The sequence below is a fragment of the Saccopteryx leptura genome, chromosome 3 (genome assembly GCF_036850995.1).
Source record: "Saccopteryx leptura isolate mSacLep1 chromosome 3, mSacLep1_pri_phased_curated, whole genome shotgun sequence".
Taxonomy (NCBI): domain Eukaryota; kingdom Metazoa; phylum Chordata; class Mammalia; order Chiroptera; family Emballonuridae; genus Saccopteryx; species Saccopteryx leptura.
Window position 1 is genome coordinate 211,333,911 of NC_089505.1, and position 21,049 is coordinate 211,354,959.

The 21,049-nt window shown below is 39.6% G+C and overlaps 2 protein-coding genes and 1 non-coding gene across 3 annotated transcripts; all 3 read right to left on the reverse strand.

Moving 5' to 3' along the window:
* Nucleotides 1–10,634: 10,634 nt before the first annotated feature.
* Nucleotides 10,635–13,660, reverse strand: LOC136397793 (histone H2B type 2-F-like). The gene is made up of 2 exons (XM_066372272.1): nt 13,633–13,660; nt 10,635–12,180 (listed from the first exon to the last, which is right to left on the reverse strand). Exons 1-2 carry the CDS (start codon nt 13,641–13,643, stop codon nt 11,799–11,801), a joined length of 393 nt encoding a protein of 130 aa, XP_066228369.1. The 5' UTR covers nt 13,644–13,660; the 3' UTR covers nt 10,635–11,798.
* LOC136401985 (U6 spliceosomal RNA) lies at nt 12,436–12,542 on the reverse strand. Its single transcript, XR_010750902.1, has one exon. It is a non-coding gene; the product is annotated as a U6 spliceosomal RNA (small nuclear RNA).
* A 323-nt stretch (nt 13,661–13,983) lies between the features above and the next one.
* On the reverse strand, nt 13,984–14,701 carry LOC136400514 (histone H3). Its single transcript, XM_066377324.1, has one exon. It carries the CDS (start codon nt 14,495–14,497, stop codon nt 14,087–14,089), a length of 411 nt encoding a protein of 136 aa, XP_066233421.1. The 5' UTR covers nt 14,498–14,701; the 3' UTR covers nt 13,984–14,086.
* Between the last annotated feature and the right edge of the window lie 6,348 nt (nt 14,702–21,049).

Sequence of the window (21,049 nt, forward strand, 5' to 3'; positions counted from 1 at the left end):
ATTTCTAAGCTTGAAAAAAATTGCACTTAGGTCGGAGGATGTCTTATTTTGGGGGAAACAGGGTATTATTTGCCTCTGATCTCTTCATATAGGTTTTAATATATAGTGCTCCATTTCTAAAAAGTATTTGACTTTATTTTGATATTCTCTTTAACCCATGTTCTTTTCCCTAATAATATAGATCAAGGAGAGCATTTTCATTGCATTATGATTAGTAACTATGTTTTATATGTTTCAACACTTGATGAACTTTCAGTTATCATTTCATACATCTTCAGTTTCTACCAGTATTCCATGTGAATTTCAAAATAATGTACTCTTTTAAATATAGTTATGATTAATCTTATTAACCATGTTCTTCAAGTCCTCTATATCCTCAACAAGTTTTAGCTGACTTGATCTGTCAATCTCTGAGAAAGGTGCATCTATTTTAACATAATTACCACTATAGTTGTTGATTTATTAAAAACCTTTTTATGCAGCCTGACCAGTGGTGGTACAGTGGATAGAGCATAGACCTGGGACACTGAGATCCCCAATTCGAAACCCCAAGGTCACCAGCTTCAGCACCGGCTCTTCTGGCTAGAGCACGAGCTCACCAGCTTGAGCGTGGGGGGTGTGGGATCATAGACATTATCCCATGGTTGCTAGCTTGAGCTCAAAGGTCACTGGATTGACTAAGGAGTCACTAGCATGGCTGGAGCCCTCACCCCACCCCCGTCAAGGCATGTATGAGAAGCAATCAATGAACTAAAAGTGCCACAAATATGTGTTGATGCTTCTCATCTCTCATGTGAGTATATTCCTGTGTGCATGCACTTGCATGCATGTGTGTACCTGAGTTAAGTGCAAACAATTTATGATCACTTCTTACTAGATTGTTGCTTTTGAAAAATTGAAATATCCCTCTTCTAGTGCTTTATACTCAGCTTTTATAAAATACATATATTTTTATATATATATTTAAACCTATGTTCTCTAACAACTTCTAGAGTAATAATATCTATATCCTCTTCCTATATATAATATAAATCTTGCTTAGCTTGTTTTATGTCTCTTCACTCTTGTCCCCTCCTGTCAATATCACCTGGAATTTGAATTTCATGTAAAAAGAAAAAATCGGGATGAAGGATTTTCACCAAAAGATGTCTGCATTTGAAGTCATTCTAAAAGTTTTGAGCTCTTGTTTCTTCAAAACAGTATGTGGAGCAGAAGCCATAAATGTTAAAAATACTGTAATCACAAATTTACCTAAACAAAAATCTTAAAATCCAAACTACATTATTAATCAAAACAGTGGGAAAATTTCAATACATACATGGTAGATTCAGTAAGTTAATGTTTCTATATGGCCCATGATATGATGATGTCACCTATATCTATCCTCACAACACTTTATATCTATCATTTATAGCACATTTCTTCTTAAATTTATATTACAGGTAATTTGGTATATATATATCATATCTGTTAGTTGAACCTTTTCTGATTTATTTATTTATTTCATCTCTTTCTAACTTCTCAATAAAGTTACTCCATTATAAAATTAGCTAGAAGAATAAAGGCCAGTTATTCTAAGACTTAAAAAGAATTTTTTTAGAATCTAAACTTACTTAGAATTAGGAATATATATATTTTACTGGATACGTGGCCACTTTGCTTCTGGTATCTCATATATTTTCTCATTTTTGCTGGAATATGACTCCAGAAATTCTTTCAGAAGGGTCTTAAAAATTACCCACATTTAGATGAGAGTTTGATTGGATATAGAAATTTAATTTTAAAATTATTTTCCCTAGAGTTTAAAAAATATTGTTTCATATCTTCTTATGTCCAGTGTTATCCAAATGAGAAGTTTGATACAAATTTGATTCCTATTTCTTTGTAAGAATTTTCTCTTAAATGTTTTCTTCTTAACTCTTGTGTTCTGAACTTTATCAATTACATCTCTAGGTGAAGGTCTTTTTCATCCTTAAATCTCAACATTAAATGGGATCTTGCTGTCTGAGGATGTATGTACACAGATTTTGTGAAATAGTCTCCTTTAAAAAAAACTTTCTGCAGAACCGTCATGTATAGCCACTTAGGTTGTGCACTGTACCACTGCAAGGGACCCCATTCACAAAGAGTATCACTTAAGTCGCTCTAATTTAAACCTTATTGAGTAGACCGCTATTTTATTTCTTACATTAGTTCTGTTCTTTCCCTCTCCAACTCTTACAGGATGAGTTTTGGAACATCTGAATCTATCAATTTAACTTTTTAAAATTTTCTCTCTTTTTTTTGTATTTTTCTGTAGTTGGGAACGAGGAGGCAGTCAGACAGAATCCCGCATGCACCCGACCAGGATCCACTTGGCATGCCCACCAGGGGGCAATGCTCTGCCCATCTGGGGCGTCACTCTGTTGCGACCAGAGCCATTCTAGCACCTGAGGCAGAGGCCACGGAGCAGTCCCCAGTGCCTGGGCCAACTTTGCTCCAGTGTAGCCTTGGCTGCGGGAGGGGAAGAGAGAGACAGAGAGGAAGGAGAGGGGGAGGGGTGGAGAAGCAGATGGGCGCTTCTCCTGTGTGCCCTGGCCAGGAATCGAACCCGGGACTCCTGCACACCAGGCTGATGCTCTACCACTGAGCAACTGGCCAGGGCCTAAAATTTTCTATCTTTTAATTTGGCATTGGGGGAAGACTTCTGGATTTCATAGTTCAGCTATCATATTTTCTTCCAGCTATACCTATTCTATTCTGGATTCAGTCCTCCTGTTGAATTTTTGTGCCAATAACCAAGTTTTAAATTTCTAAGACCTTTAGTTAATTGTTCTTGAACTTTTATTCCATCTGCTACATTTTTTGGGGGGGGGCCACTTTTCTATCATTTATAGGAATTAGGGGTAGAAGATGGGAAGAATGCCACGTGTTTACTACATTACCTTGAATTGGAAGATATTTTCACTGGTATGTTGGAGATGAAAAAAATTGCATAACACTCAACAGAACTTCTCTACCATCAACATCAACTAACATTTGAAATGTTTAGACCAAGTGTCAAATATTAGTCTAAGCATTTTTATATGTATTTACCATTCATAAAAACATTATGAAGCATTACTATTGTCCCCAAATTAAAGATGAGGACACTGAAATGAAGGTTAAAAAACTTGCCTTAGTCAAAAAAAACCCAAAACACAAAAAACAAACAACCTTGCCTTAATCACACTACTGATAAAGAAAAAGGCTAGGATACAAAGCAGGTAATCTGTCTTTAAGAGCCTGCTTGACTTTTGGATCATTTTAGGAAATATACCCATTTTAAAAATCAAATTATCTAAATGTCATCACAGATAATTAAACTGTCATTTTTATAGGTTTCTATACATACCACAATCAATTCACCAATCCTTGAAAACATGGCTTAACCAGTTTGGATGATATTTGACCTGATCCATGCCAAACCCACTGCTACATTTGCAATACTTGATCTCTGGATCTGATATTTAAAGTTGTTTTTGTTTTTTTCTCCATTGATTTGAGGGAGAGAAGCATCAACTCATTGTTCCACTTAGTCGTGTACTAATTGATTGCTTTTCTTCTGAGTTGGCATGGAACCTGCTTCCTCCTCACCAGGACAATGCTTTATGCACTGGGCCACCCTGCCAGGGCCACTCCTTATCTTAGTGCCATCTATTTTCTTTTTCTGCTGGGAGGCACCACCCTCCTCACCCTTGTTAAGACACTGGGAAAGCCAGCCCCTGAAACTAGGCTGAAAAAGCTTTTATCTACAATTAGATAATTCAGCCAATGTATCTATTAAAGGCACTTAAAAGAGTGCTCCAGGTGAAAGGAGCAAGAAAAAATTAAGGACCAATGTAGAAAACTTATTGGAGTACTTGAACCTACCATCTTCAAATCAGTTAACTAGTGTTCTGTGGTCTAGGGCAGTCAGTCATCAAATGTTCACTTAAAAGTGATTTTATAATAGGCATTGGAATAGCCACTGTGGAAGGTCCCAAGTACAAAAAAAAAAAAAAAAAAGCCCTACCCTTCAGCAGAAGACAAACACAAAAAAATGTAAAAACAATGAAAAAGGTAAGGAAACAAGGCTGAACAGTTCACAAAACTACAGTGTGAATTCATTGTGCCTAAAACAAAACCTTAAAAAGGAGAGACTTCCCTGTAAATTAGAATGATCAAATTGGAAGGAGTTAGAGAATGAGTCTTCAGCAAGATTTTAAAGAACATACAGGTTTATAGGGTTTAAATAGTCTGAACAATAGAGTACTGTAACAGAAAAATGATATAACAAAAGCACAATGAAAGATAAATTTAAGAAATATAAACTGGAGGACTGGTGTAAATGAGTAATTGAAGAGGTTTTGGCCAGATGGTAGAAGGTCTTTAGTTTCAGGATAAGGAGTTGAGGTTTAATCCTAATAGGGGAACAAAACACAAAAACACTTGTTCTTACCTAACTCAAGTGTGCTGATCTCAAATCTGATATTAGTTTTTCTCTGCAAGCTACAGGTTTTTTGCAATTCAAGATTTAGATTTTCATCTTATTGTAATATTTTCGACATTTAGTTTAACATAATGAAGTAGAATGTCTTCTTGAGCATCATTTTTGTGAAAATATAATAATTTATATAATGCAGTAAATACACATACACTAAAAGATATGATTGCATCAGAATTTGTCTACAATTTTGAAATAGAACATATTAAAACACTTATTTTAATCATAAAAATTGTGCAAAACATTTAAATTCTACTCAGGCAAAAATTTGCATTTGTAGCTCTTGCGTTTGTGTACTTGTTGAGGAAAATCTCATTTGATGCTCCAGCAGTAGTCTGCTCATCACTAGTAGCTCCAAGATTTTTGGGAAACTTATCAAGGTGACTGTTCAGGAAGTGAATCTTAACGCTGATGTTACATCCAATGTCGCGGAAAGCCAACAGCATCCTTTGAACCAGAAGTTCATAGTTTTCTGCTTTTTTGTTGCCAAGGAAGTTCTTTGAAACTGCCACAAAAGACTGCCATGCTGCTTTCTCCTCCTTATTCATCTTCCTGGCAAATTCTTCGTTATGTATGAGGGTTCAAATTTGAGGTCCAAAAGACAAGGCAGGAAAAGCAGAAATAATATGTTGAAAGCATTCACTTTCTCTATTCAAACTGCTTCATTAAGCCAAGTTTGATGTGAAGTGGGGGAAAAATGATTCTCTCTCAATTAACTACAGGTTCATTCACAATATTTTGCATCCCTACTTTCAGAGCTTCACGTTTTGGCTACTCCTTCTGTATCCAGTGTTTCTCCCAAGCTCGGCTGTCCCACAAACACAGAAAGCAAGGATACTTCGTGAAACCTCTCTGTTGTCCTAGCAGGAAATTTACCATTTTAAGATCCACACAAATGATCCAGTTATGCTCCTCATACTTCAGAAAGTCGAGGACAATTTTTATGTCATTATAATCTTCTCACAGATGAGCTGAATAACCAGTTGGAACTGCTGCATAAACATTACCGTTGTGTAGGAGAACACATTTCAGAGTCCGTTTAGAGCTGTCAAGAAATAGCGCCATTCTGTTGGACTGTAAGTGGTAACACCTAGCTGGCTGAGAAGATTACTGATCTCATGACAGTAAACAAAGTGTTTGTCTTTGGAAAAAAAGCCCACAAAAATTTGTTCACACTTCCTGAAATGGGATACTTTAGCTGACCAGTGAAGTACATTCTTTTCCTGAAGCCTGGAGGCTAAGAACTCAGCTGCTTTCTTTTTTTATTATTATTATTATTTTATTATTATTATTTTTTTTTTTTAATTTTTCTGAAGCTGGAAATGGGGAGAGATGCCGGGGTCCAGCCCCGGGGGGGATCCAGGGGTCCCACAGGAAGAGACGGCGTCGGCGAAATCGAGTGAGAGAGCCGAATTCTTTTCTTTCTCTTTATTCTCTAGTTAGCATTTTCTGCCAGGCATCTCTGCTCAATGCTAGTATAGCTCCCTTTTTATACACGCACACCGAGTTACAATCACATGGTGTTAATTATTACTTTTGTTTCACTATGTTTTCATGTTTCCAGATAACAGTTCATTTACATCTATGAGTCACAAGTCAGGTAGCAAATCATTCAAAATACAAAATAACTTGAATAGCGATAACAACATCAGTAAAAGCTTTTAGAGTATTAGTTCTAAAAGGCTTGCCTCTATAGAAATTAACATAACATCAAGAATAGGTTTCATCCAAAGATATGCAGAGTGCACTTGCAAGATAGCCCAGCAGCAACACAAGACATTCCATGGATTTCCCTACATTTTTAAATCTCATGAGAACATCTCATTGAGAAAGCCTAGCAATTGCCTTTAGTCAAAAGACAATTCTCTTAGTAAAACATTCTTTTCTTGCTGACTATGCTCTCATCCTAGGCCACACAATGGGCCATCCTACTATACCTTATCTAAGATACTATTGTCTAATCAAATATTACTTATTTATTATATTTAAACACTAGTTAAGTTTTGACTCTATTCTTCTCAGAATATACCACTATTTGCAGATCAAAGAAGCAGGAAGAAAGGAATGTTTCTCTACTTTATCACGTTGATAAGGCTAGGGAGGAAAAAATGTTAAGTGAAGGCCTCAGGGTGCTCTGTGCACAGCCACTGCCTCCTAACCATTCACAAGTCACAAACTATTCTTTTTAACATGATTAAGAAGGAATTCTCCTACAAACTTAACCCTTTATGAGGGATATCATAGCCAGCCTCTTATGTCTATGAGCCCAGTTCAAGGGGCTTACAGGCTTTTCTGTGGAACTCACACCCTCTGTCTCATTTCCAAAGAAATTACTACAAATCTACAGGGAAAGCACGGTACTATTGTTCCTGTGCCACAAATAATAGCACACACCCAGAAAAGGGGGGGTATAAGGCCAGATTAATTTAAAAAGTTAAAGGGGGAAGTATCGTGCCTTTCCTTGCGGTGACTTTGTCAACCCGCAGCTGTTGGTCTTTACTGCGGTGACTCTATCTTCTTTTGCTGTGACTTTGTCAACCAGCAGTTGTGGATCTTCTTCTGCTGTGACCTAGTTAGCCAGCATTAGTGGATCGGCTCCCGACAGAGAGACAGTCATACAGACTCCCGTATGCGCCCGACCGGGATCCACCCGGCATGCCCACCAGGGAGAGACGGCGTCGGCGAAATCGAGTGAGAGAGCCGAATTCTTTTCTTTCTCTTTATTCTCTAGTTAGCATTTTCTGCCAGGCATCTCTGCTCAATGCTAGTATAGCTCCCTTTTTATACACGCACAGAGTTACAATCACATGGTGTTAATTATTACTTTTGTTTCACTATGTTTTCATGTTTCCAGATAACAGTTCATTTACATCTATGAGTCACAAGTCAGGTAGCAAATCATTCAAAATACAAAATAACTTGAATAGCGATAACAACATCAGTAAAAGCTTTTAGAGTATTAGTTCTAAAAGGCTTGCCTCTATAGAAATTAACATAACATCAAGAATAGGTTTCATCCAAAGATATGCAGAGTGCACTTGCAAGATAGCCCAGCAGCAACACAAGACATTCCATGGATTTCCCTACATTTTTAAATCTCATGAGAACATCTCATTGAGAAAGCCTAGCAATTGCCTTTAGTCAAAAGACAATTCTCTTAGTAAAACATTCTTTTCTTGCTGACTATGCTCTCATCCTAGGCCACACAATGGGCCATCCTACTATACCTTATCTAAGATACTATTGTCTAATCAAATATTATTTATTTATTATATTTAAACACTAGTTAAGTTTTGACTCTATTCTTCTCAGAATATACCACTATTTGCAGATCAAAGAAGCAGGAAGAAAGGAATGTTTCTCTACTTTATCACGTGAAAAGGCTAGGGAGGAAAAAATGTTAAGTGAAGGCCTCAGGGTGCTCTGTGCACAGCCACTGCCTCCTAACCATTCACAAGTCACAAACTATTCTTTTTAACATGATTAAGAAGGAATTCTCCTACAAACTTAACCCTTTACGAGGGATATCATAGCCAGCCTCTTATGTCTATGAGCCCAGTTCAAGGGGCTTACAGGCTTTTCTGTGGAACTCACACCCTCTGTCTCATTTCCAAAGAAATTACTACAAATCTACAGGGAAAGTACGGTACTATTATCCCTGTGCCACAAATAATAGCACACACCCAGAAAAGGGGGGATATAAGGCCAGATTAATTTAAAAAGTCAAAGGGGGAAGTATCGTGCCTTTCCTTGCGGTGACTTTGTCAACCCGCAGCTGTTGGTCTTTACTGCGGTGACTCTATCTTCTTTTGCTGTGACTTTGTCAACCAGCAGTTGTGGATCTTCTTCTGCTGTGACCTAGTTAGCCAGCATTAGTGGATCGGCTCCCGACAGAGAGACAGTCAGACAGACTCCCGTATGCGCCCGACCGGGATCCACCCGGCATGCCCACCAGGGTGCGACGCTCTGCCCACCAGGGGGCGATGCTCTGCCCCTCCAGGGCGTCACTCTGTTGAGACCAGAGCCACTCTAGCACCTGGGGCAGAGGCCAAGGAGCTATCCCCAGCGCCCGAGCCATCTTTGCTCCAATGGAGCCTTGGCTGCAGGAGGGGAAGAGAGAGACAGAGAGGAAGGAGAGGGGGAGGGGTGGAGAAGCAGATGGGCGCTTCTCCTGTGTGCCCTGGCCGGGAATCAAACCCGGGACTTTTGCACGCCAGGCCAACACTCTACCACTGAGCCAACCGGCCAGGGCCTCAGCTGCTTTCTTTGATAGGCCCAAATCTCTTACTAAATCATTCAATTTGAGTTGGCTAAACTGCTGAGGTGTTAATGACTGCTTAGTATCAGAAGAAGACCCTTCATATTCTACAACCATTTCCTCATGCATGTTATCAAAATACACTTGGTCACCATGTTCACTTTCTTTGTCCTTAGAAGAAATAAAACCATTGAAGACTGGAACCGGGAGTGTCTCAGAGTGTGGGATAGGTCATATTGCTGAAGGAATATTAGGATATGCGATCATATGCCGTTTTTTTCTTGCCAATGTCCTTTGTATGAATCAGACAGAAATAACAGTCACTGCTGTGGTCCTTAGGTTCATGCCAAACCATGGGAATACCAAAAGGCATTCCTTTGCATTTTCCTTTTGTCCTGTCACGAAGCATTTCCTTACAATTATGACACACAATATGAGGAGCCCAATTCTTGTCTTGATCGCCAAGGGGAACATGAAAATAGGCAATATATGCATGTGTCACAAATGAGGAAATATTGCGCCTTTGATGTTGAAGTGTGTAACAGCTACATATATAACAGAAGATGTCAGGACTATTCTTACATTTACGCCTACTCGAAGAAGCCATAATTCAATCTTAAAACAAAATAAGAGGGTGTTTTTATCAGATAATAATTTTTTACATTTAAAAACAACTATAATTATGTAAAAGTGATGTTTGTAAAACATTAATTGCCTTGTGGTTATGTTCAATCCAAGAGTTGTTGCCCTTTAACTCCAATTTAAAACCCAATGCATGCCATTAACTGTAACAAAAAGAAATTAAAATTGCATAAAAACTAGAGCATGCACCAAAAAATGGATTTCAGATTTGGAATCAGCAGTGCAGAAATATATAGAAAAAGTTTTAAAACCTCATGCAACAGAAAATGAAAAAAAAATTGTTCCCCAGTGAATTGATAGCTTTTTATTATGTGAGCAAATTGACAACACTGTTACAGCGATTTTCAAGCAGTGTGCCGCTAGAATTTTAAAAACTATTCAATCAAGGGTACTGGACTCTTTTCTCTTAGATTGCCAAAAACTAAACAAAACAAAACACCAAAAAAAAAAAACCCAAACAAAAAAACAAAACCAGTTAACAGCCATCCAGTGTAAAAGAATAAAAAGTATGCCTATTTTTTGTCCACTCAGCAAAAAAGTTGTATTTTGTGTGTCACAGAATTTTAGTAATTAGGTGACATGAAAAAAGTTGAAAAAAAGCATGGCTGTAACACTTTTAAAAGACTATGAGAAACATTTCCCCTAGTACTCCAGCAGAAGAGAGCCCGTGGACTTCAGCATCCAAGGTGAGACCAGACACATTCTCTGATAGCTTGACTAGATAGAAGACAGACTACTTCCTCCTACCATAAAATATGCTGTGTAATTTCTTTCACTGGAAATTTTAGATACTCAGTTTAGTCATCTTGCCCTGGCCTCTTGTCTGGTAATTTTCCTATGGAAGTGTTTTAAGTCTATGCGATGCTCAGCTTTCACCAATGAGGATTCAATTCTGAAAGTTGGGTCTCTGGGTTCTCACCCTATGCAGGAGGGGCAACATTATGGACCAAAAGATTCTTGGTTAGACTGTCCTATGAACTACGGGATATGTATGAGCATTCCTGATCTCTGCCCACTAAATGCCGGCAGTACTCCTCCCAAGTGATGACAAGCAAAAATGTTTCTATTGCCAAATGCCCCATGGAGTGAAGGACAGTATCTTGTTACTGGGCAAGAAGGAAAGGAAGGAAGGCTAGGTATGTAATTAAATATAGGGTAACAAACGAAAATACTGATTTTACTAGATTGAAAATTGGTTTAAGAATAACAACATTAAACAGTGGTTTTCCACCTGTACATGCTAGGGGAAACAAGCTTTAACACATTACTTGATACACTTAGGAGCACAGGGAGTGTTAGGATAGCCCTCTCCATCCCAAAATTTTATGTAACTGTGTTAAACCTATATTCCGGGTTTTGCATAATCTTCTGAACCCAAAATAGGGACCGTTATGGTTAAATTAGCCCCGTAAAACTCACATTCCCCTCACCCAAACATTTTGTAAAGATAAGAGTTAATTTGCTTGCTATTCTCTCTCCTAACAGCTGCCTAGCCTTCACTTATAAACGTAGCAAAGCTTGCACTGAGGAGGAACCAGACCATTAGGATTGCTTTTAAATCTCAATACCTGTAGCTGTGAAAGCAGGCTCAGACTCGGGCCCTCTGCTTTACTGGGAAACTGACCTTTTGGCGTTCTTCAGGATTTACCAAGGACACCAAATCTGTGCTACATCGAAGAGCTTGTCTCTGCAGTAGAATTCCTCTCAAGTCAGTAACTAAGGCCACAAAAACCCCATATTGGTAATCTAAGCTTGCCCAGGTGCATGGACCCATGACAACAAATTTCCTATATCTGATGCATCCACCCGCAGGCAGTTCAGAGCCGACACTTGTTGGTCTCAGCCCGCTTGTATGCTTGCATCCAGGCGTTTATAAAATAAATTTTCCTTTTGGAATCCACCAGCCTTGTGGTTTCAGTTTGGCTCTCCCCAGTGCCCACCCATCGACCTGGGAAGGGGCTTAGCCTGTCAGCTATCTCATGCAGGAAAAGACAGTCCACTGGGGTTCTCTCCAGGTTAGACCTCGTCGGGGGTTTATACCATCTGCCAGTTGCCAAGAGAAGCTGAAAGGAGGCTTTCCCCTTCCCCAGTGGACCGGCCACCTGCAGTTTTAACCTTACAGGAACCTTTGAGAACCATTTGTTGCCACCAAGTCGTACCACAAGATGGTACCAACCTCTGTAAATGACTAGTTTTAACATGCATATTGTAGTCTTAATTACAACCCCAATCTATTCCTAGGTCCTAACATATTTATGACCAGGAGCCCAACCCCACCTACTAACCAAAAGCTCACCAATCTTGAAGACAAGTGTTCACAGCCGCTTTTCCAGGAACTTAAGTGGCTCTGAAAAGAGCCTTTGGGGTAAATCAACTGTTTGCGTTTGTGTGCTCTTACTTGGAACTGGTGTACTTGGTGACGGCCTTGGTGCCCTCGGACACGGCGTGCTTGGCCAGCTCGCCGGGCAGCAGCAGACGCACGGCCGTCTGGATCTCCCGGGAGGTGATGGTGGAGCGCTTGTTGTAATGCGCCAGGCAGGAGGCCTCACCAGCAATGCGCTCAAAGATATCGTTGACAAAGGAGTTCATGATGCCCATGGCCTTGGAGGAGATGCCAGTGTCTGGGTGAACTTGCTTCAGCACTTTGTACACATAAACAGAATAGCTCTCCTTCCGGCTACGTTTACGCTTTTTCCCATCCTTCTTCTGCACTTTTGTAACAGCCTTTTTGGAGCCTTTCTTAGGAGCAGGAGCAGATTTTGCTGGGTCCGGCATCCTCGAAGAAAGAAACACAAATAACAACGAAAATCAATCCCGATTACAATGCACTTCCTTGTGCGTTATTTATAGAGTTTATATGCAAATGAAGAATCGTACATTACTGCTTTTTCATTGGTTGACCTCCAACAGTGGCATCATGGAGGCGGAACCATTTAGTAAGATACTGCTTGCGCTCCCTGAGTGGTCGTTAGAACAAAAGTCTTGTAAGCCAATCAAAATGTTTCATTTCACACTAACCAGTATTATCCTTTAAAATATGGAACGCTTCTCGAATTTGCATTTCACGCTTCCGTAGGGTTCATGCTAATCCTCTCTATATCGTTCCAACTGTATTGTATGTGATGCCGAAGGCAGCACCTAACCAGGTAAATAATGTGAAGTGATAGATTCTAGTTTGTAGTCTTGCTGTTAGTTGCCTTTCTCCTGCATGCGCCCCAATCAGCAACAACCCGGGTCTGGGGAGGTTGCTCTGCCCATTTGGGGTAGTGCTCACACCCGCAACTGAGCTATTTTTAGTACTTGAGGGGGAAGCTCCATCAGCCATCCTCAGTGCTGGGGGCAATGCGGTCGAACCAATCAAGCCATGGCTGCAGAAAGGGGAGAGAGAAAGAGACAGACAGAAGGGGAAGGAGGAAGTGGGGTGGAGAAGCAGATGGTGGGTGTACCTTATTAACCGGGAATAGAACCAGGACATCCACACGCTGGGGCCTCGGGGTCATCTCTACCAGAGCCAACCGGCCAGGGCCGTTAATGCCTTTCACTATAGACTTACGTATGGAAGAGAATTGTAGCTACAGGTAGACACTCTAAACTTTCTTTTGTTTTTGTTCTATGCTTTGTGGCAATTTGTTTTGATTGTTGGAACAATACCTTAGCTCACATTTAAAAAAAAAAAAAAAAAGCAAAATACCTCTAGGTATTATTTCCATGTAATTCCCATTCCCAGGTGGTTTGCGCCACCTGGACTATGCAATGAGAGAAAATTTGGATTTATGTAATTCTCAGGCACAAACCAGGAAAAGGTATCATCTTTAAAAGCAACTTGCCTCCATTTCAGCCCATCCTCAGTATCTTAAATCTCAGGACTCGGCACGGTGTCTCCTGTCCCCACTTTTGATTACCAGTTAAAATTCTGGCGAACTACCTGAAAGGATAGAGGATTTTACAGTAGCCAAAACGAATTGAAAAACCACATTACCATCCGAAATTGTTAGTGGAACTTCAAAAAAGTGCCGGTTTCTGTACTCATTTTAGTGTTTTTTTTTTGTAATAGTACCTTTGGACATACTATCAACGACTGCCAAAATCCCATTTTGCAAAATTTTCACCAGATTAAGGCTGGCAATTCAGACTTGAAATAAAAGCAGCGTGGAGCAAACAACGTTAACCTCGTCATCTAGCCCTGGTCAACTGACCAAAGGTCAAACCAGAACATGAATAAACGTACCCTTTACTCATGACACCGGTGTGAGATTCTAGAGCAGGGGTCCCCAAACTTTTTTACACAGGTGGCCAGTTCACTCTCCCTCAGACCGTTGGAGGGCCGGACTATAAAAAAAAAACTATGAACAAATCCCTATGCACACTGCACATATCTTATCTTAAAGTAAAAAAACAAAACGGGAATAAATACAATATTTAAAATAAAGAACAAGTAAATTTAAATAAACTGACCAGTATTTCAATGGGAACTATGCTCCTCTCACTGACCACCAATGAAAGAGGTGCCCCTTCCAGAAGTGCGGCGGGGTCCGGATAAATGGCCTCAGGGGGCCGTAGTTTGGGGCCCCTGTTCTAGAGAATGTAACTGGGAAGCTGGTACAGCTGCTTCTGAAGACGTGTATTGGTGGCTCTTAAAAGAGCCTGAGTTGCCTGACTAAAACCATATGTTTTAGCGTGCTTTAAGCCCGCTCCCCGCGGATGCGGCGAGCCAGCTGGATGTCTTTGGGCATGATGGTCACGCGCTTGGCATGGATGGCACACAGATTTGTGTCTTCGAACAGCCCCACCAGGTAGGCCTCGCTCGCCTCCTGCAGCGCCATCACAGCCGAACTCTGGAAGCGCAGGTCAGTCTTGAAATCCTGTGCGATCTCGCGCACCAGGCGCTGGAAGGGAAGCTTACGGATCAGCAACTCAGTGGACTTCTGGTAGCGCCGGATCTCGCGCAGCGCCACGGTGCCTGGGCGGTAACGATGTGGCTTCTTCACACCACCGGTAGCCGGCGCGCTCTTCCGAGCCGCTTTGGTGGCCAGTTGCTTCCGGGGAGCTTTGCCGCCGGTTGACTTGCGAGCAGTCTGCTTCGTTCGCGCCATAGCAACAACAGTTTCGTTTCAGCCGTGTTTAAACAGCCATATTTATAGACATAACCTCGCCATGATTGGACCAAAAAGCTACTAGATGTGATCTCATTGGTTAGAATTCAATCCTAGAAAGGAAACCGTATACCAGAGGAAAAGGCTGCAGAAAGACTTCCAGAAGGTCGAATAGGTCAGCCCACAGCTTGGACGGATTCTGAAGTCAGGTAAAAGTTCAACTTTTGGTTCCTTCAACTACCTAATGCTTTGCTCAATCTCAGCCATAGCGCGCTTGGCACGATGTCAGGCGTGAAGTAAATATTAACTATGGGAAAGGAATCAGAGTAAATCGTGACTGCAAATACAGGGTGAAACCTAACTTCTGGGAGGACATGCTTGCCTTTCTAAGGAACTGTTAAAATATTAGTCCCCTCATAATTTTCGATGAGTTTGTCGGTCACAGATGACTTTTGAGGATAGATCTTCCCTTTAAATTGGTGTAATTTTTAAAGAACACTTTACAAAGTGTTTTACGCTTGAGATTCCCATGAGCTTCATTTCAGCCCATATTTCCAGTCACGAGTTACTATACCTCTCAGAGTTAATATTTAGCTCCTGACACTGAACTAAGCGCACTATCGCTAAGATTCAGCAAAACAGTAGAGTTAGGTTCAGGTCCAGGGCCCTTTACCAAAAAAACTTCAAATAGCCAGGTTAAACTTTTAAGTGATCTGATGTCAGGGCAGTTTCCATAACTCCACCTGAGCAAACTTGACTAATATTAAGGTGCCCAATTGTCCTCCTTTAGGGCGGACAGTCCTTCTTCTGTAAGTTTTATCCTCCCTCAAAAAGTGCCCTCTTACATATCCTCCTTTTTGATATTGGAAGACTAATCTGTAAATGTCTGTATTCGATCAATGCAGAGTCGAATCCATTGTGTGTTATGTTATGTATTTGTATTTGACATGATGATTCGTCAAGGATCAGTATGGTGAGATGTGATTATAAGATGCATACATTCAGTGCAGGAGACCTTGAGAGAGCGCGATACACCGAGCGTGCAAATGGCTTTGTGTACTTCTTACTAAAACATGACACGGCACATATGACATTGTAGACTCACGATTATTCTTTCTCGGTGAATATTCAATCATAGACAGGTAAGCACAATTCATGTTTTATTAATTCATTATCTATTTAATAATTTCCAAATACATATAATTTTATTTACAAGTACTTTTCCGCAATTCGAGTTTTAAAGTGGAAATCTAACCTCAAACCATATCTATTAATAACACATTTTGATTAAATAGTTGCATAAAACAGATGTTTTTTAATTAGAAAATGATAAATACACCCAAATATCACTCCAAATTAGTCTTTTTGTTTGATACACAGTCTGGACTTGATATAAACTAGACAGTGATTCTCAATGGCCAGAGAATGGCACTTTCGATTTCAAAACCTTACAAGACCTCGACAACTTTGTCAGCACTATGGAAAGTGCTCAGAACTTTTCTATGCTGGAGCCTTCTTCACCCTTCATTTTCGTCCCTCTCTGTCAGTGCTCTACCTGTAAAATTCTTCTTTTTCACTCTAAACCACATGCCTCCCCCTATACCCCTGATCCTGAATCTGACTTTAACCCCACAGACCATCAGCCTTCTCCCAGTGTGCCACTGCCTATTGAGGACTCTCCAGCCCAATCTTTAGCCCCCCCAGACTTTAAACCAAGCCCTGCACCTTCATCTCCCCACACCCACTCTAGAACAGCTCAGGCAGCTCCTACCTCAGACTTCCTCCCAGCCCCCAACCTTACCTTTGCGAGAAGTAGCTGGAGCAGAGGGTATTGTTCGAGTTTGTGGTCCATGCTCAATGGATTTTTCTCAAATTGCAGAACACCTTGGGTCCTTCTCATCTGACCCAGCTATTTATATAAAGAAATTTAGATACCTAACCCAATCCTATGATCTTACTTAGCATGATATCTATATAATATTAATCTCCACTCTTTCCCCTTAAGGAAAAGGAGCAGGTTTGGATTACAATGCAGGCTTATGCCGACAACCTTCATAGGGTGGACAGTCACCAGCCAGTAAGGGCAGCAACCATTCCTCAAAAAGACTCCCACTGGGACTATCAAATAGGCTCTCCTGAATGTCACCACCAAGCCAATATGATTAACTGTTTAATAGCAGGGTTAAAGAAAGCTGCCCATAAGGCTGCTAACTATGAGAAACTTAGAGAGATTAGCCAGGAATCTGATGAAAATTCTGCCCTCTTTCTTTCTCACCTAAAGGAGTCTTTTTCAAACATACCACCCTTAACCCCACATCTGTCAAGGGACAGTTATTTTTAAACGTGCATTTTATTTACCAATTGGCTCCAGACATTAGATGAAAACTACTAAAATTAGAGAAAAGCCCTCAAACCTCACAAAAGGATCTCTTAAAAATAACCTTACAGTTTTTAATAACAGAGATGAAGAGGCCAAAATACAAAAACGGAAAGATCAGGCTAAATACCAAATACTAGCTGCGGCAATTCAAGGCTCTATTAAAAATACTCAGGGCTGGGGGGGGGGGGGGAATAAACTGCTACTTGGTCCCTGCTTTAAATGCAACAAAGAAGGACACTGGGCAAGAGCCTGCCCTAACCCCCGACATTCCCTGGGCCCTGTCCTAAATGTGGCAAAAAGGGCCACTGAAAGGTTGACTGCAACAAGATCTCAAGATAAGGTCCCACCCTTCCTTCTGTACAACTGGATCCATCAGACTTTGGCTTGCTCAGCCTTCTATTTCTGACCACTGAAGACTGAGGGTTCCTGGGCTGCATGGTTCCCATAGGACTAACTCCAGTGGAGCCCAGGGTAACTAACAATAGCTGGTAAGCCAAACTTGTTATTCATCAATATAGGGGCAACTTATTCTGCCATATAGCAATTCTCAGTACCTACTAGTCCCTCCCAGATCTTTATTGTGGAAGTGGATGGCCTGGTCTCAAAACCCCTTACCACTCCCCTTCATAGGTCCTAAAACCCTCCTCATTCTTGCTCCAATTTTTGAACAGTGTCTTGTATGCAACCTGTAGTAGAATACTCCATTGCATGACCTTGGATGGGAACACAGCCAACAGGAAAATAATGTTTTGCCAAGAGAATTGTTTTGTGATTCGAAGGCGAGTCACTGAAACAAATCTATGTGACCAAAAGCAGTTGCTGGACTCTCTTCTCAGTAAAACAGTCTCATAATATTTCTGTTCCCTTCGAGGCTATCCCTTGAGATAAAAGAAAGGAATGTTGTGGGAACCATAGAAGCAATAACAGTTAGTGCCTTTTTATATTGTATTGTTATTAAGCTATCATGCAGATGTATTCCATGTATCTTTAAGTAAAGGTTATGCTTGATGCTATGCCAATTTCTAAGTAATCAAGCTTTTTGAAATCTTGTGAATAAAAATAGGACACAGCACAAACTCAGTGCCATTTGCCTGAGCGAGCGGTGGTCCTTTGCTAGTTCAGGATGATTTTGTCTGCTGATCTCTCTCGCTGCACCCCCCCCCCCAACTCACAACAACATTTGGCGCCTACTGTGGGGCCTTAAGAGGAGATTAGGAACGGGCGAAACCAAAAGGGTAAGTTGGATGTGCTGTGTATGCAAAACTTTCAGGAATAACTAGCAAAGTCATGAAGAATTCACATTCATTATTAGACAATTATGTACAAGTTTTAAAATCCCTTTTAAAAGGATCTGGGATTCAGATAAAAGACAATAACATCTTTTAAATGCTATTGAGACATTGTTATTGGTATACTCCTGAACATCATATCAATTGAATTTGAATATTTGGCAACAAGTAGGGAAATCTTGATGCTGCGCTCATCAGCACGGAGATCTGCTTGATCTGAAATGTGGGCTGCTTATAATCATATTGCTACAGCCCTTGGCCCTTTGCAATCAGATGGAGATTCTGTTAAAGACTTGAGTGAGGCTATTTATAATGAGCCTGAAGGACTTGATTTAGCACAGAATGAGCAGAATAATGATTTGGACAATACTGTCTCTGCTTCTTAGGTTACTGATAATCTTAATGAAATTCAGCTGTCCACAGGCTTTCATCCTTCTTTCTTAAAAAATGAGGGAACCCCTATAGATGTTGTTGCCTGTCTAAAACATTTATTAAATAAATTACAACTTATACTAGAACAACAGGAGATTGGAAATCAGTATACTGCTTATCTTGTTCAAAAGCAAAATACATGTGAGCCTACAGCTCCTCCAATTCAAGGTCAAGAATTAATTGGTACTGGCAGGGGAAGGATTTTTCAATTCCTTGAAATCTCTGAAATGCGATAGGTGCTTGTGCATCATGATGATTTAGAATCTAATTCTAGTAATTTTTTTGAATCTATTTTTCCAATTATTTGACAGCCTTTCCTTCCTAATGGTCAACATCCTGGGGGAGGGTATAATGTTTAATTCAACCAAATTGAATTTACTTTCTTAAAGCTTGTCAAATAATCTGTCACTACATATGGATCTCAGTTTCCATACGTTCAAGGCCTTATTTCTTCCTATTGTAATAATCATTTAATGATTCCTTTGGTTTGGGATTTACTTGCTAGTATGGTTTTGGAATCGGGACAATATTTACAATTCAAATCTTGGTGGAGAGAGGAGGCTCTTCAAATATCTCACAGGAAAGCCAGAAATAATCCCCCCGGGAGCTACTTTTGAAATGCTCATCAGCATTGGCGTTTATGCAGCTGTGGGACAACAAACTGGTTATACTGATGCTGTTATAGCTCAGATTAGATCTGCTTGTCTTAAAGCCTAGATGCAAATCACTAGAGTTGGAGACAAGAAAGAAAAGCTTGCAGCTTTACATCAGTTGGTACAAACTCAATTAGAATTAGGACATATAGAAGAATCATGAAGTCCTTAGAATTCTCTAGTCTTTGTAATAATAAAATAAATAAATAAATAAATACTGATTTTCTTTGATGTTTTAGCTATGGTCCTCTGAGCTATCATTTTGTTTCTTTCTTATTCTTTTCCTGGAAACTGAGGTGGGGGACATGTATTGGATCTGACTATAGAAAATATCCCAGCAGCTGCCAAGAAAATTTTCTTGGGGAAATTTTGTTTAGTTTCATCCATCATCAGTCCCTCTGTCAGAAAATGCCCTGATTAAAATCAGGCAGGCATCTTTCTAGTCTGACTGTGCTCTGAAATCTCGGGTTTCTCTTTGGTTTGTCTGGTCTGGTTTGTCTGATTCTAATTTCTGTTTAGTTTTTGTTTGGTGTTGTCTAAAATGTGATTTTTAAGGCCTGAATTAAGTGTTTACATGCAAAAATTAAAAATGTCGGCTTTTATATTGAAAAAATAATTTCATTCATATATTTTTTGCTTTAAAATTAGAAATTATAAGAAGCACTCATTTAAATTTAAATTGAATAGAATATGGATCCTTACTACTTCCTAATTTGGTTAATACATTTTAAGGTGTATTCAAAGTTTGAAATCAAATAAGAATTCAAGTATTAGGATTAATTAAAGTTATATGTTGTACTTGTGTTTCTGTGTTGAAAATTGTCTTATTTGTGTGTAAAAATATGCTCAAATCTGTAAAACTAAGGAATTAAGTAAAATTAAGTCATTTTAAGAATTTATCTCAAGCTACTTCACACAGTTAGCTGCTTGTAAGGCCACATCCTGAAAAAGGAGGCACTGAGGAAAGCGGGAATTTAGTTCCTCTGATGCCCTATAATAGACTAAACAATACAAAAGACTTTTAGATATAGAAGCTGATGCATCTCTTATTACTAAGCAACATTAGTTTTCTTTTTAGCCCACTTAGGCAATAGTCACTAAGCTGCAAGGCTTAGAAAAAGTCCCTAACAAAGCTCTAAGATTTTTTTTACAATACAAAAATAAAAAGGGTCATTTGGCCTCTGATAAAGAAAAACATTTATCTTATAAATAATTAAAAAAGCAACTTTTTGAATTACAGTCTAAACTTTCTGACAAGGATTTTTTTATACTCACTATGACCAAATTTCTGTCAAAGCTCTTAAAGAGTTTAAAATGGCTTGCTTCCAGTATAGAACTAACTGTCTTTATATGCAGGAACTGCTATCCTCCTTCATGGACTCTAAATGTTTTATCTCAAAAAATTTAGAAATGTTAGCTCAGACTATTTCAAAAGTGAAAGAGTTACAATTTATGACTTCGTAGGAGATTCAGGCTTGTATTCAAGCTAATCGAAATGCTATTGCTAACCCTCTTATTAATATTACACAAGATGAACTTTTTAGATAAACAGTTTGCTAATTTATAACAGCAATGTAAGCAAAATGCAGGGGTGAGGATTTGCTCTTATCTCCACAGATACAGGAGACTAGTAGATACCTTCTAGAAGATTGAAGCCTCAGCATAAGTCAGAAATAGAAGAAAGGGAGATTTGACAATTAAATAAACTTACCCAGGAAACAAAAAATGTTTAATTATGACTAAAACTTCAAAAACATCTTTGACTCTGTTTCAACATTATGTAAATCAACCTTTAGAA